This window comes from Colobus angolensis, unplaced genomic scaffold (assembly GCF_000951035.1).
Source record: "Colobus angolensis palliatus isolate OR3802 unplaced genomic scaffold, Cang.pa_1.0 Scaffold431, whole genome shotgun sequence".
NCBI lineage: Eukaryota > Metazoa > Chordata > Mammalia > Primates > Cercopithecidae > Colobus > Colobus angolensis.
This window is the reverse complement of record NW_012117722.1, coordinates 158527-175743: the sequence shown is the minus strand read 5'-3', so window position 1 is coordinate 175743 and position 17217 is coordinate 158527. Positions and strand designations below refer to the sequence as shown.

The 17217-nt window shown below is 35.1% G+C and overlaps 1 protein-coding gene across 6 annotated transcripts in view; it reads left to right on the top strand.

Moving 5' to 3' along the window:
• RIMS1 (regulating synaptic membrane exocytosis 1) overlaps positions 1 to 16113 on the top strand; it is a 502863-nt gene extending 486750 nt beyond the window's left edge. For 5 of the 6 annotated variants that reach the window (XM_011957025.1, XM_011957027.1, XM_011957028.1 and 2 more), the window contains 5 exons: positions 3672 to 3810; positions 5790 to 5902; positions 11623 to 11724; positions 12325 to 12464; positions 13808 to 16113. In XM_011957025.1, coding sequence (XP_011812415.1) covers positions 3672 to 3810; positions 5790 to 5902; positions 11623 to 11724; positions 12325 to 12464; positions 13808 to 14026 — 713 coding nt within the window. In that variant the 3' untranslated portion in view covers positions 14027 to 16113. The remainder of the gene's footprint in view (positions 1 to 3671; positions 3811 to 5789; positions 5903 to 11622; positions 11725 to 12324; positions 12465 to 13807) is intronic. The other variant, XM_011957026.1, reaches the window with a different exon arrangement.
• The last annotated feature ends 1104 nt before the right edge of the window (positions 16114 to 17217 follow it).

Here is a 17217-nt window from a genome sequence, read left to right as displayed (position 1 = left end):
CCCCCTGCCCTGCTTAATCAGACCCTGGCTCCTTTTCAAAAAAAAAACAATTCCTGCTCTACCTCGTCACTCTCTACCCCTCTCATCCTGCCTAATTTTTTTCCCATAGCACTTATCAGCGATATCGTATCTTTGTTCACTGTCTTTCTTGTATATACATGTGAACTAGAATCTACACTCCTTTAAAGCAGGACATTTCTCATCCATCCATATATCCCCAGCACGTCGAGCACTGTATGACACGTAATAGATGCTCCATAAATATTTGTTGAATAGGTGAATGAACAAAAAGCAGAATTAACTAACACTCTAACCTGAACCTGCCGTATTGTTGATCCTCTTAACTGTTTCTCCTCCAGTTTCCAGCAGCACCTCACCATTTAAAGTTCCTGTAATTTCTCTAGCCATAATCCTCGTTATTTTCAATAACTGGTGTTCTACCCAGATTTTATTATCTCATGCTGCCTTGGATAAACACTTGTAATTCATCTTGGCTCAATACTTTGGTAATATACCCCTGGGGCTTACCCCTGTCCTTCAAGTGAGATCTGGCCCATATGTGGCCATGAATGGCCACTGCTCTACCACAGTAACATCACAAATGAATTACCTCTAGAAAGGAATCGGTATATAAATGAATAAATGCCAAAACTAAACTAAACAGCATTTACAATGGCCATAGATGAAGTCCCTGCCTTGGGTAAGTGTGCACGTTCCACAGTGACAAGTCAAGTGGACAAGACAGAGTCCAAAAAGGAGAAAGGCAGAGAATTCTTGGGCTATAGGTAGGTAAGTGGGAACATCCATATGACTGTTGGTAGGAGTATAAATCACTACAGTGTTTCTCAAGGGGAATTTAGAAATAGCTATTTAAATTAAACAGATTCCTACCCAGTAGCATTTCAACTTCTAGTAATTCATCCTGTAGAAGCTATTCTACAACCACTGGAAATATCCAATAGCCCATCAATAAAGGGATGGTGTAATGATGAACCACACAGTCATAAAATGGAATAGTGCAATCTTTAAAAAGAATAAATATATACCTGTTTGTGTTACATTATATTAAACGGAATGTGAAAATTGCACATTAGTATATGTGGTGTGATTTCACTATCAACAGTTTATACCCCTGTTTTAGATATGAAGAGTAACAGTGAACAATACTCACAATGACCCTGCTCTCACAGAAATTAAATTCTAATTGGAAAACAGACCACAAACAGATAAATGTTTAATGGCAGATGAAGCACTGCTATGAAGAAAACTAAAGCACAGCAAAGGGATACTATACAAAGCCTCTCTGAGGAGACAGCCTCTCTTGAAGCAGAAATCTGAATAAGGAACAAGGCAAGAAAGGAGGGACAAACAGAAGCAGCATGCTTGCAGGCTTGAGGAAATGTAGGGAAGACAGTGTGACTGGAGAGCATTGGTCATATGCAATGAGGGACAGAAGATGAGATGTGAGGTGTCCAAGGACAAGAAGATATGGCATTTCCTGGACCATGATAACAATTTTGGATTTTCATTTTATTTTGGTGATTAATCATTATAAGATCTTGAGCAGGGGAATGATATATTCAGATTTACATTTTTAAAGACTCACCATGGCTGTTATGTCAAGAATATTCTGAGGAGGAAAAGAATAGAAGCAGTGAGCCCAGCTATATGGGTATGGCACTGTTGTTTTGAGTGATGACAGTGTCTGGACGTAGGGTAGGAGCTGCGGAGAGGAAGAAGAATGACCAGATTTGTGATGCATTTTGAAGGCAAAGCCAAGAGGATTCGCTGATGGATTGGATGTGGGGTGTGTTAGAGGAATCAAAGACGATTACAAGGATTTAGGCCTGATCAGCTAAGTGAATTGCAGTACCGTTTACTGCGGGAGGAGGATTTAGTAGTAGGAGGTGGTAGTGTGGTGGAGGTGGGGAAGAGTTCTGTCTTGGATATGTTAATGTTGAAGTGCCTATTAGATATGTAAATGGAGCTACTAGGCAATTGAATTAATGACTTCAGCATTTAAGAGAATGGTTAAGACCTTGATGTACGTTTGGGAGGCACAATGGCATGAATGACTTTGTTAGCTATGTTAAAGCTATGTTAGAGATCACCTAGGAAGTAAGTGTAGAAGAAAGCAAAAGGTTGGAGGCCTGAGGTCTAGGGATCATCTATATCTAAAAAATCTCAAAGAGGAAAAATGCAGCAGAAAAGACTGGGAAGTAACAACCAATGTCGAAGAAGGAAAAACGGAGAGTGTGGATCACAGTAGCCAAGTGAAGAAGCTTGTAGTGGTATAAAGAAAAAATAGTTCCCAAATTATTAACCATTGTCTTCCTTGAGTGGTGAACTTATAGGGGCATTCAATGTTTGCAATTTCTGTAACATTTAAATATTTTGTAATGTACATATATTGTCTTTGTAAGCAAAAATAGCAATAAAAAAGTTAAGAACAATAAAAAGTAAAAATTTTAATGAACATACTAAATGCATAGGAAGCATCAGCATTAAGTTCATATAGCATAACCTATTATATCTTTGATTAGACAATTTACAAAAGGAATCCAATGACCAAAAATGAGAGGGAAAAGATGCAGTGTTTCAAATGGCTTATGTAAGAGTGTATTTAGGTACCTGCTTTGTAAAGGTTTTATGAGGATTGAAAAGTTAATGTGTTTATATAGTAGTTATGTATGTAATTATGTATATAGAGCATTTTTCATATATTATTAATGGGTATTAAATGATACTATACAAAAACTAAAGCAAAAACCAGAAATGTTTATAGAATGTATAGATGGAATAAAGTCTAGCAGTTTTCCTAACCTATTGATACTGCTTATGCATGTAAGCAAGTAAATATTTTAGAATTTATTTCCATGCTATGAATAGAATGCTGGTTAGTACATTTCAAAGTGGCTCAAGAAAATTCTTCTGAACTTATCAAGAACTGAAATGCAAATGCATGTAATACCCAGTGCAAATGGAGGTGTACACCCCAAAACTGCCAGTCAGAACTCATGCAGCTGAGTCAAAAGGCCATGAGATAGCTCAGTAGTCTTTGAATTAGGATAAAACCTGTTATACCTAACTCCATAATCTATATGCCATCTCAAATGAGTATAAATATTATATAATGTAGGTTAAAGTGTTGCGAAAATCATCAATTAAAATACTCGGTTCTCTTTATGAGGATTGCTGATACGTGATAGTACAAAAACTGTGATATTGTTCATACTGGGTTCCAAATGCACCTTCTCCTTAAAAGAATATGACTTGTCCTTTGAGACTATTCATACACATTTAGTGAATTCTGTATTAGGAGAAACCTATTAGACTGTTCACCATTATCTTTCCACATAACAGTTGGGTGCCAAATTCAGATTTTCATTGAAGTTGTCACCATCAATAATACAATGATTTCATTTTGGCTGATTGAGATTCAGGCAGTCACTGAAACTGTGGCCATGGTGTAGCATCCAGGGCTACTCCTCTTAGCCAAGCACACTTTGGCAAGGAGCCTGAATCAAGCAAAGTACTCCCTTAGGTTACTATTTTTCTGATTAAATTTGTAATTATGTGTAAAATTAACTATTATATTTGCAGGATCAATTGATATTCAGGGGGAAACTGTCTAGATAAAACTTAGAGTTTCTTTTACTCTCTCCTGTCAGAGTCAGGCCACAAAAAGTTAAAAAGTACCATCCAGAGAAGTACAGAAACAGGCATGGCAGCTGAAATGAGAAAGATGGTAAGGCAACCGAGCCGAGAGTCTACTGATGGCAGCATCAACAGTTACAGCTCTGAGGGCAAGTAAGTGCTGTCAGCACGTCTGCATGGCTGTGGAACCATGAATTGTGTAGTAATCAGTAAAATAACAAAGCCACTGAGTGTTACTGTACAGCTTCTTTATTTAACCAGAAGTTCAACCATCCATTTTAAACCACCCTAATGGCTTATAAGTAAGTACATATGGACACACCTCTACACCTGGTCATTCATACCTTTCAAAGGGTGAAGAAATTCTGAGTCCACATGAACAAATTCATTTCCTCCATCTAGGAAAGCCCAGAATAGTTCCTTACTGGATGTTTAGTGTAGAAATGCCACAGGTAATGGACTCTTTCATAGGGGAAATTCATAGTCTGTCCCTGTCAGCAAAGTCTAAATTAAAATTAAAAGTAAGGAACTGATTTCCCATTTTCTTAATTTTCTCCAAGCTAATTTGGACCCTAACTTTTCTAAGTCTAACACTGTCATATATGTAAGTAACTTACATTTTCTTGTTTTTAAAACATTGCTGACTCATTTTTACCTTAGGAAATAATCCAGGATCTATCAGCTTCATTATTTTTCTGACTAAAATGTTTTCGTTAATTCTGAGAAAGTAGAATACAATTTTTAAAAATTTACTCAGTTCGATTTTTTTTTCTGACATTTCATATGGATCCTGCACAAAACCTGCTACTTCCTATGCTTGAGAATATTTCTGGTAAAACAATTTTTATTGAGGTAGTGGATCTTACAAATAAGTAGTTAATGTGTTGTTTTGGATTACATGGAGATGCACCACATATAAATTTTCCATAATCATTTGTTCATTACCATTCACATTACTCATATGCCAATCTAGTATTTCTTGTCTTTACTGGATTTTTTGTTTTGTTTAGAAAATTTAACAGAATTATGCCAAATTACTGTTTGTGATATTCCTTCCCACTCCTGAAACTAGTTGGTCTTTGTTTAGTTGGTCAAATGATTGGCTTGTTATGCATGTTTCCAGTAAGGAATATCTAAGAACAAAAATCATCAGGTATGAAAGTTATGGAGATAAACTTACTGACAAAATACCAGTATTGGATGAAGTAGCATAAAGTAATATACAAATGAGACTTGAACACATCATTTTCTGATACAAAAAAGTAACAAATAAAATTTGCCTCCATCATAAACCACTTAATCTCTTGGATTTATTTTCATGGTCTCTGGATGGGATTATAATGTGTCCCATTTAATTCCCTTAGTTAAGAGAAATAATAGATGTGAAAGCACAATGGAAAGAGTAAGTCTCTATAGAAATATATTCATTCAAAAAATGCTTACTGAATGCCTATTACATAATGAGCATAGTTCTTATTACCCAATGATAACTACATCAGTCAACAAGAACAGCACAGGCACTATCCTTGTGCAGCTTAATCCTGGGGCTATCAGGAAGTCATATTATAGGAAGAAATACAGATTTTCTAATCAATTAATTTCAATTGGAACCAAATAAAAGTCTCAAATAATTTAAACATTTAATTGATTGAAAGATGAATTTAACCAGAATTGATTCAAAAGTGAATCAATTAAATGTTTATAAATAAGAACTTGAACTATAACATTTATTCAAGAAATTATTGACCACTTTAAAAAATTTAGCATTAATGTTACCTAATGTTCATGAGCAAGCATCGGTGTGAAGTTTATGATATAAAAATTTGCATCTTATGTTTTTTTCTCAGCAACACATTTATATAGAGATTTGGAACTTGATATATTAAAAGCTATAACTGAGCGCTCTTGAATAGAGCATTAGGTATCAAATTGAGAGTGTACACCTTTCCTCAATCAATGTTAAGCCTCATATGCTTGGCTCAAAGGCAATGCAAATAATAAATTAAAAAAACAGATTGTCTAAGTAATATTTATGCTTCATGATTATAATTAGTCAAATGGAAACTAGTGAAAAGAATTCTAGAAGATTTCACGTTTTTTTTTTCCTTTGGTTTTTATCCTTTTGCTGATAGTTTAATATTTCCTGGAGTGCGACTGGGAGCTGACAGTCAGTTCAGTGATTTTCTTGATGGATTGGGACCAGCCCAGCTTGTTGGCCGCCAAACCCTTGCCACCCCTGCAATGGGTAAGAATCATTTTTTTTCTACAGGAAAATTGATGTTTTGTGTTTGACAAAGTCATTTAAAGTATTTAAAATTGTGTAATAGCAATACAAGTGAGAAGCAACATTTTAGCTAGGGAGTTACTGTTTGAAAACAACTATTCTAATTTCAAGTATATTTTTCTAATTTGAGATATTATGAAAAAGGAAGTAAAATTAGCCATAAATATTTGAATTACCAGGAACCCTGACATAATAGATCTAAATGTAGGACAAGGGTGGCATTTCAGAGCATGGAAAAAAAAATAGATAGACTGTTCAATAAAGTATAGTAGCATAACTATTTACCTGTGTGAAAAAATTTACGGAATTCCCTCACCCTACACAACTTACCAAAAAAGTTAATATTTTAGACTTAACTATAAAAAAGAAAAGGGAAGGTGGAGAAAGATACTAAAAAGTACTGGAAAACACTTAAGTTAATCTTTCTGTAATCTTACAGTGGGAAAGAACTTCAGCAAAATGCATGAAAATAGATCAGCTTGAAGACACAATATAGTGGAATTTCGCAATACTGATGCTTGATAAAAAATCATAGAAGCTTCCTAAGAGGAAAAATAATTTCACAAAAAAACTATCAAAAATCAGATTCTCGCTGGGTGTGGTGGCTTACGCCTGTAATCCCAGCACTTTGGGAGGCCGAGATGGGCAGATCATGAGTTCAGGAGATCGAGACCATCCTGGTTAACACGGTGAAACCCCTTCTCTACTAAAAATACAAAAAAAAATTAGCGGGGCATGGTGGCGGGCACCTGTAGTCCCAGCTACTCGGGAGGCTAAGGCAGGAGAATGGCGTGAACTCAGGAGGCGGAGCTTGCAGTGAGCCAAGATCGCGCCTCTGCACTCCAGCCTGGGCGACTGAGCAAGACTCCATCTCAAAAAACAAAAAAAGAAAAAAAAATCAGATTCTTATTGGGCTCTTCATATTTTCATTGGATTCTTCAATATACTGGAAGCCAGAAGACTATTAGCATTACCTTCAGAATTCTGAGTAACAACAAATTTCCAACCTAGAATACAAAAGCCAGCCAAACTATCAAGTAATTTTGAGGCTAGAGTGGATACATACTTGGCCCCAGGCAAGGCCTCAAATCATTTTCCTCATTGCTAACATTTCTCAGAAAGCTACTAGAAGATTTACTTTGACCAAATGAACTAAGCGAATTTTCAAAATTATGAACTAAAAAAAAAAAAAGGAATCAATAAATAAATGCTTCCTCACAAGATAAAGATGATTGGGATACCCAGAGTGATAGCAAAGGAAGAACTAACGGTAACTGCAGCAAGGTTTCAAAGCAGCATTCAAATTGGATCGTGTCAGATTTCATGAGATAAAATCTGTAGAATCTAATGGGTTTGATTTTTATGGAAAAGATAAACAACCAGGAGAGACTAAGATTTAAACTAATGAGGTCTACATAAAAATGTAAGCAAATACTTTATTAAAAGACACTAATTAAGTGTAGGGAAAAGGAAGATCTAAGAAATGAGAAGTGGTTATAATATTCTAGTTCACACAGTTATGCATAAGGTTACATAGTCAAAAGAATATAAATATTAATATTGGGAGAATGGGATGACAGAAATTGTCACGTATGTAGTAGGAGTAGGAAGGCAGTGAAAGAGATCAAAATTGAAAGTCAATAATACTATCTAAAACTGCAGAAAGGATAATATAAGTATAGTTCTTAGAAATAATGAGGCAAATGCCAGAAAGTAAATCAGATAAAAATATTGAAAATTTTGGAAGCAATAAGTTTTGGAAGACAAGAAGTTGAGAGAGGGGTAGAAGTTAGTTATGTATAAACATAACAGGTTTTCTAGAACAGTTGGGGATATGTGTGTGATTTAAAAAGAAATCTTTAAGAAACATTAAAAGGACAAAAAGGGGGCCGGGCGCGGTGGCTCAAGCCTGTAATCCCAGCACTTTGGGAGGCCGAGACGGGCGGATCACGAGGTCAGGAGATCGAGACCATCCTGGCTAACATGGTGAAACCCCGTCTCTACTAAAAAAATTCAAAAAACTAGCGAGGCGAGGTGGTGGGCGCCTGTAGTCCCAGCTACTCGGGAGGCTGAGGCAGGAGAATGGCGTAAACCTGGAAGGCGGAGCTTGCAGTGAGCTGAGATCCGGCCACTGCACTCCAGCCTGGGCGACAGAGCGAGACTCCGTCTCAAAAAAAAAAAAAAAAAAAAGGACAAAAAGGGAACAAAAGAGTTCTAGTAACTGTGGTCTGAAACAGAATTATAAAACTAATGAGAATGTCTAGAACAACAAAGTTGATCAACTGACCAAAGAATCCATGCCTGAGAAAATGGAAATGATGCAAATAAGTAGAAATAACTTAGAAGTTTTCAGAGATAAAGTATCATATAATCCACAGAAAAAAATGCCAAGAGGTTATTAAACAAAAAACAAGCACATATTTTTAAGAAAGAAAGTTAGAGAATGGAAAATATAATGACTTAAAATTTAAAACTCAGTGGATGAGCTAAATAGGATACTGAACAAAGCTTAAGATATAATTAAATACAAGGAGAACTATAGAATACCACCAATAACATGGCCTATTTAAATTAAAAAAAAAAATCTTTTATAAGAGAGGAGAATTCGGGATGTAGGAAGAATAAACCAAAAAGTTCAAACTTACTCTAACAGGAACCTAAAAAGAGAATAGAGAGACAGTTTTTGGGGAAAAATAATGATGCCTGAATGTTTAAGTAAAACATAAAACCTGAGAGATTGAAAGAGCACATTGAGTGGCGAACTGAACAATCTGTACAAAACAAACAAGGAAAATCTTTTTAATGCAATTTCAGGACATCATCTCAAGTCATGAGGAAGAGAAAGAAGATTACCTAAAATAAAAAACAAGATGGAGAATTTCATCAGAAAACTCAAATCTTTAAGAGCCCAATAGAAATTATAGAATTGAAAAATATAACTAAAGTTAAGAATTCAATGGATGAGTTACCAGCAGTTTAGACAGAGTTGAGAAGATAATTGGTTAGTGGTTAACTGGAGGATAAAGCCTTAAGAAAGTATCCAGAATTAATTGGACACACAAAATAATGGAAAATATGAATAAGAAGTTATAAGACCGAGCAGAAAAGTGAGGTCTAATATATGTCTAATTAGTCCCAGAATAGGGAAGGAAGGAGTATAGGCCAGACACCTTTGAAAATATAATGTTTGAGTGAGAATTATTCAAATGTTCCTAGCATTAAAAAAAAAACAAATATTTAAGGTAACGACATCCCAATTACACTGACTTGATCATAACAAAGTATATGAATGTATTAAATTATCACATGTACCTAAAAAATACATACATATATTATGTACTATTATGTATCAATAAATAAAAATGAAAATGGAAAACAGAGAGTGTAACAATAAAAAGTATATATATAATGATTGATAGATTTTCAGAACTGAAAATAAATATAGTCATACTTTCCAGAGTCCCTCATGAACCCCAAGAAAAGCAAATTCAGCAATACTAAAAATAATATTATCACAACAAAATGGAATTTTTTTTTCATGAACATATGGTTGGTTTAATATATGAAAACTAATTAATATAGTTGATCACATTACTGTAATAAAAAGAAAAAATGACCATCTTAAGTATGCAGAAAAAATGATAAAAATTCAGTTTTAATTTATGAGAAAAAATTATCAAACTGAAAATAGAGTGGAGTTTACTTATCTGTTAACGTTTCTACAAAGCACACGTGTATGTGTGTGTGTGTGTATGTGTGTATTTGCATATCAGATTGTCCAAATTGTTTAAATCTTTCAATATAATTAGCAAACACGCTTAGAAATATGCATTCTCTTACACTGCTATTAGAAGTGTAATTTGGTGCAGTCACCAATTGGAATAATATGGCAGCATCTAGTAAAAATAAAAGTGTGGATGTGCTGTGACCCAGCAATACAACTTCGAATTACATATCCTCAAGAAGCTCTTTGCAGCATTTTTTTGTAGCAGCACCAAATAGGAAAACCAAGACCCCTAACTGGAGAGTAGATAAATATGACATTCATGTAATAGACTATTATAGAGAAATTAAAGGGAGTGTTCTAGATCTCAACACATCAACTTGGATGGATATCTAAGAAAATGTAGTTAAGTGAAGAAAGAAAATTGCTGAATGATACCACTTATGCAAATGCTTAGGCTGGACGCTGTGGCTCACACCTGTAATCCCAGCACTTTGGGAGGCCAAGGCAGGCAGATCACCTGAGGTCAGGAGTTTGAGACCAGCCTGACCAACATGGTAAAACCCTGTCTCCACTAAAAATACAAAAAATAGCCAGGCAGGGTGGCGCATGCCTGTAGTCCCAGCTACTTGGGAGACTGAGGCAGGAGAATCACTTGAACCCAGAAGATGGAGGTTACAGTGAGCCGAGATCGCACCACTGCACTCCAACCTGGACGACAGAGCAAGCCTCTGTCTCAAAAAAAAAAAAAAGCTTAACATTTGAAACTTTATTTTAGATGAACAGTTGTTAAAAAATATAACCTACCACAAAGAATTTAAGAGTAAGTAGAAAGCTGAGAAAACCTGAGTAGAACTATAACTGTCAGTATTTAACATTCTACTTACCAAAAAATGGGGAGAATACACCCAGGTGTTTTCATAGAGGAGCTCTAATAAATATGAGCTCGAGAGACATGAAAACTATGAAACAAATATTTTCATGAAATAAAAAGGAAGGGACTCATTCTAGTTGCTGATCTAATTTTGCATCAAACTATACATGGGCTACATAATGCTCCTTAATAATCAAAGAAATGCAAATTAAAATATCGTTTTAACCAGATTGGCAAAAATTAAGCATATTTTTGATACTGACATTAGACATATTGCTAATGCCAGTATTAGTAAGGGTGAGAGGCAGGAAGAGTGATATTTCTGGTGATAGTGCAAACCTTTCTGGAGGAGTTGGCAGAATGCATGGAATTTTTGGATGTCCATACTATTAGATATGAAAATTTAAAATATTGGAATTTTATGTTCCAAAAAATAACTGATTCAAGAATATGTGCAAGAATTCTTATAAAACTGTTCATTATAACCCTACTTACTTACACTGCACCATAAAATAGTTTATGTAAATAACCTTTATTTCCATCAATAGGAGTCTGATTTAATAGGTAATGACATATCCATGCAGTAGTCCATACAGTCAATAAAATGATGATATACGATCATGATTGCTAATAGATAGATAGATAGATAGATAGATAGGCAGATAGATTGATAGAAGTATGAGAATGCTAGGATATTCACCAAATATTAATGGTGGCTTTCTCTGGATAATGAAAATACATATGGTTACAATTTTTTAGTATATACTGGATGAAATAAGAGTAAGAAATCACATTAAGTACAAGAATTATAGAAATACTTCAGTGTTGTTATAGTCATTTATTAACTAATTTGCGAATCTCATAATAGGGATTAATACCAGAAAAAATAAGAGAATCACTTCCAAATTTGATTTGGAGACCAAGAAAGAAAAGTGGATTGTGGAGTGAGGGGGTCTAAATATTAGTTTCTCAACAAAATCATGAAGATAAAAATCTGTAGTCTGTTATGGGCTCTCCTTTTTGTTTTAACTGCACTTAACTGCAAAGAAGCTGAAACACATCTTGCTTCCCCTCCATTTGCAGGTGATATACAAATTGGAATGGAGGACAAAAAGGGCCAATTAGAAGTTGAAGTTATTAGAGCACGAAGCCTCACACAAAAGCCTGGTTCCAAATCTACACCTGGTAAGGAGAAGTATTCCTGAATTTGGTGAAGGGGCTATTTAATAGGCAAAAAAATAAAAACATTTGCTGTATTTGAGTTTCACATGCTCTGTTTTGCGTCATCTGATTAATTTAAAAAGCAGTGTTTCTGTGTTCCTGGATGTTATTAAAATGGATTTGGGTTTTCCTTGCACAGTTATTCTTTCAGAAGGTGTTAGGAAGTATGTTATAATATTTTTTAAGGTTAGTTATGGTTGTTTCTTAGCTAGTGTCAATTATTTTCTTTCTGCACATTTAGAAAGGCAAAAGAAAAAAAGAATATAGTTCTAATCGTAAAAGGGGAACAATGAGCTTTAAGATATAAACCTGCATTGTAACCCAAGTAAGTCAAAGTCTTCAAATAACTTTGTATACATTGAATCAAAATGAGGAAAATGGCAGTAATGGTAACATATAGATTTAAGGAATAGAATTTATGGAGCAATGAAAATTTTAAGTAATTTAAACAGTCGATGGGAAACTTTCAGTAAGCATCTCTAATTCTCTAATAGGGAATTCTCTAATTTAAAAAATAGTTGAACTTAAGGAATAATTCTTGTATGTTAATATAACTTTGTTTAGCTCCATATGTCAAAGTGTATCTTTTGGAAAATGGGGCCTGTATAGCCAAGAAGAAGACAAGAATTGCACGAAAAACCCTTGATCCTTTGTATCAGCAGTCTCTGGTTTTTGATGAAAGTCCACAGGGTAAAGTTCTTCAGGTCAGTAATAGTTTGTTTGGCTTTTTACATTGAAATGTTTGTATTATTCATGTATCAAAGAGATGGTAAAACACAAAGAGATAAATGTAGGATAATATTCTTGAGTAGAAAAAATTCAAATGGTTAGTTTATAATGCAAATAATATATAATATTAAAAATATTTGGTGGATCTAATAGAGAACAATTTTATCTCTCTCTCTTCTTTTCCTTTCTGTCTCTATCCTCTCCTAGCTTTGCCCTGTTCCCGCCCCTCCTCACTCCTCACTAGATATATAGGTATAAATAGATAGAGATATATCCTCACTAGATAGATAGATGATAAATAGATAAAGATATATCAAACAAAACAATGCTAATAATAGCTGGTTGAGCATTGCTCTCTACCAAACATGGGATACAAAGAGGAAGAGGGAGAGGAGAAGAGAATGAGTCCTGGTTGAATGCCGGATGCATTTCTAGGTGCTTATATGCATTATTTAAACGTTGTAACTAACATGTGCAATAATATCATTATCCCCATTTTAAAGATTATGTCTGAGATTCAAGAAGTAAAGTAATTTCACAAAGTTACTCAGTAAAGTTTAAAGGTGGGATTCACCACCAACTCTGCTTGTATAAAACAGGTGAATGAGTCCAGTTGGGAACCTTTACAGATGACTGAAGTATTAGAAAATAGAACCTGGGACTAGGTGTAATGGAAGGCTTGTCTGACACCAATAGCCAATAGAAGTTGACCTGGATTGTGGTAATTTTTAATGATCTAATTGAAATATTAATCATCTAAATTAAAATTGGCAGGCAAGTCCTCAAAAGGTACCAGCCCACAATTATTTTTTTGATCTACCCCTTCACTAAAAAGACCGTAATACAAAAGAAATCAAATGAGTACTCTCATTCTTTGTACATACTTTCTTGTACATACATTCCATGGTATACTGAGTTGGATTGCTCATCCTGCCCTCCTAAATTGCACAAATTTTAATTTTTATATTCTTATGGTCCTGCACATCGCTAATTAGATAGTAGTTACACAAGAAAGGTGTTGCATTCATATAAAAATAATCTTATGTATTTATTTCTTTAACATGGCTTATGTAGATAATACTCTTCATTGACTAGGAACACACAATCCTTCATTCCATCAGACTAAAAATTATTGTGAAGTGTCTATAAGCATCTTAAGGTTAGTGTATCTTCTTATCTGTGCCTTCTCCTTGGTGGTAGTTGTATTCATTTCCTCTGCTTCACTGACTGGCCCACTTTTACAGCATAGTTGCTTTGAGCCCTTCAGATATGAAGCAGAGAGAAGTCCAGGTAATGTTGCATTTCTCTATCTCTGCAGGTGATTGTCTGGGGAGACTATGGCAGAATGGACCACAAATGCTTTATGGGTGTGGCTCAGATCTTGTTGGAAGAACTCGACCTGTCCAGCATGGTGATCGGATGGTACAAATTGTTCCCACCATCCTCACTGGTGGATCCCACACTCACTCCCCTCACCCGCCGGGCTTCCCAGTCATCTCTGGAAAGTTCAACTGGGCCTCCCTGTATTCGATCATAGTGAACTCATACCAGAGTCATTCCAATAAAACTCTACCTTTCAGGATAATAATCTGAACCAGATATTTCATGATCAAAAGCATTGTTGGAGACAGACAATCAACTTGTGTTTTGCCTGTAGTAGTTTTTCAATAATATGTCCCAATTGTTATTTAAAACATGGCTTCATATGACAGAACAAGGCAATCTATCAAATTACAGGAAGAATCAACGTGCTGGTGAGAGTCACTGATGCTTCTAACAAATAGAAAAAGAGGAAACTTTAAATCTATGAATACACACACACACACACACACACACACACACACCAAATTGAACAAACTGGAAACTCTCACTCTGTGAAAAGTTGTATTCTACACGTTTCTGCACAGACCACAAGCAGTGTTATTTCCCTGATGTTTGAATTGTTTTGTTCTTTTGTGTGTTTTGTTTATTTGTGTGGTGTTTGTTGGTTTTCGTTTCTTGAGGTTTTGTTTTGTTTTCACCACATCTGTTATTTCCACTAGTTTTTTTTGGCTGTGTCATGACAGGCCTCATGATGCTAACAGAGACTCTTCCCTTCTTTTTTCCAAAAGCACCAAAAAAAGGGCTGAAGTGGTCTCTGTGGCATCTCCCCAAAGTGTTAAACAGCTACATAAGGTGAAGCCAAGGAAGGGTTTCACTAGCTTTCATTTTATAATTCTTTAAAGTCTTATGTGTGGAAACCCAAAAGACAAAAACTTATCTTTCAAAATAAATAATCAAAGAAGTACTTTTTTAATGAAGAGCCTATCTGTTTGCATTCTAGAAAATTAATTTATGGTTTCCATTGTTTTGCATGAAAGACTTTTAAATAAGTCAATCTGCAACTAATGCTGGGGACTAAAACTAACTGCATAATTGTACTTTGAAAACACTCCTTGTATTGCCTTTTTCTTCCTGATATAAAAAAAAATGCTCATGTGTATAAACCATACTTTGACTTCCCAAAAATGGTGACTAGGAATGGATTTGAGCCTAAGACACTTTGAGCTACGCCCAGGCTTCTCAGCCATGCCTCAGTGTAGACACACCCATCTGCCCTGGAAAGAGCATGGTATGAGTTGTTCAATATTCCACTGGAAATTCCAGTTGAAATATTCTGCACTAAACTAATGTTTTTATCGAATTTTAGTTTACATTTCTTTGAGATTGATGCAAGCACAAAGCTTGATTTTTTAATGCAAAGTATCTTACTTTTGGGGGGAAAAATAAACAAAGTCAACTTTCAATTTGCATTTTCTTCATTTAGTTTTTCTTGGCCTTGAATTTCCCTTGTGACATTCTGTACATGTGCTACAAACTGCAATCTCTGCAGGTGCATTGATACGTTCTCCCTCCTTTTATGAGTCACTCTACTTTTGTGATTACACAGATAGAGCAGCATGACTTGGAACTGTTCAAAGCTGCATGCACATTTTGTAAAAAAAATTTTAAAAAGAAAAGAAACAAAAGGTTATTTAATAATGTATGTTAGTTCCACATAGGCCAGCTTGTATGTTGCATGTACTTGTACAGTTTGCTTGTTAATTACTATACCGAAATAACCAAGAAATCTAAGCCATCCATTTTTGTTATAGACATTTTGCAGGTTTTAGCCAGACTCAGTCTCTGGGTCTGTGGTGAAATGTCTATAGATGGACTTTATTTTTTACCCTCCGGAAAACGTGATGTAGTATGGACCAAATTCCTTCTAATAAATATTTTGGTGTAGATTCCTACTGTGGGGCTGTAACACATGTAGACACTGTGTACACATTAGGTTTTAATTCATAGACATACTGCCTGCACCAAGTGAATTATTTATTATTATTTACACATGCCAGAATTATCTGCCCATCATTCCACAGGGCACAGATTGACCACTGCTCACCATGCTGAGCAGGAGGAACTGAAGCATTGGTGCACTTCTACTAGATTCCGTTCTGTCTTAGTGGCCAACAATCAACTGATTATAATTGGCTAGTATCTTTCTATTTTGACCACTTGTCTTAACACTCCCCTGTGCTTTTAAATGAAATTCCAACTCATGTATGTAAACATGTTTAATAAAATTTACTTTTCATGTCAGTCAGTAGCCATCTGTGTTCTATGTCTTGCCAGATTTCCATTGTGGGTTCTATGGTGCAAAATGGGAGCCAGACCATGGGAAGGGGAGGCCGGGGTTTGTTGTCTGCTGCGGGCATTTGACTTGACTTGTCAATGCACTATATTATGTCTTAATCAATGGCCCAAAGGATACTTTGCATCACATACAAGTTTTCACTTTGTCAGCCTGTCTAAGTGAGCACATGACTATACTTCTGAAAAGTGGCATTATTAAAAATAATAAATCTCAGTAAGAATCAAATGGAAGGTTGTTTTCTGCTGCTGTTTGAATGTGCTAATAAAAGAGACAACTCTGTTGTCCAGTTGCCAAATTATTTCAAGTTATGTGGCATATCAGAAAATTGATTCCTGCGTCTCTCGTCATAGTATATTTCCTCTTTCCATCTTTTTCTTCTGACCCCATGACTAATTTGTATAACTTTGGTTTAGAGGAGACCAATTTAACAAAAAATAAGGAATACATTTACTCCGAATTATCTTTAATAGGATCTTAGGTAATAAAAGTATCTTCAAATATAGATAGATGAATATCCAGAATAATATATTCAATGAGATATTACTAACTTTTTAGGTTATTTTATGATTTCTTCTTACCTAAAAGTGTGTTCATATATTTAATAATCATCGCCTCTCACAATACACTTGGTAAGCACTACTTTCATCTTGCATTGTAGTAAAATAACTTTTGTGATCTAGTCTGGTCTTTCTAAGAGCTCTTAATTTTTTATAGACCACACTGGCTTTAACTTGTAAAGCAGAGTAAACACAGTTACATCAACATCAAATTTGAGGCAATAAAGAGATTGGAGACATGAATGCATCAGTTATTTATAGTTTTTAAACAGTTGACTGAATTTTACCCTATTAAATCATACATTTGTTGGATCTACAAGACACAAGATTATCTGTTAGCCTGGTCAGTAAGAGGCAAAAACAACTGATCAGTTCAGTTTAAAACAGTCAAGAGTAAAGCTGATTAATGTTCATGCATTAAGATAGCTCAGAGCTGGGTGAGGCCAGGAGACAAGCCTGCCGCTGAAACAGATGATGAGAGTGGGCTTCAGA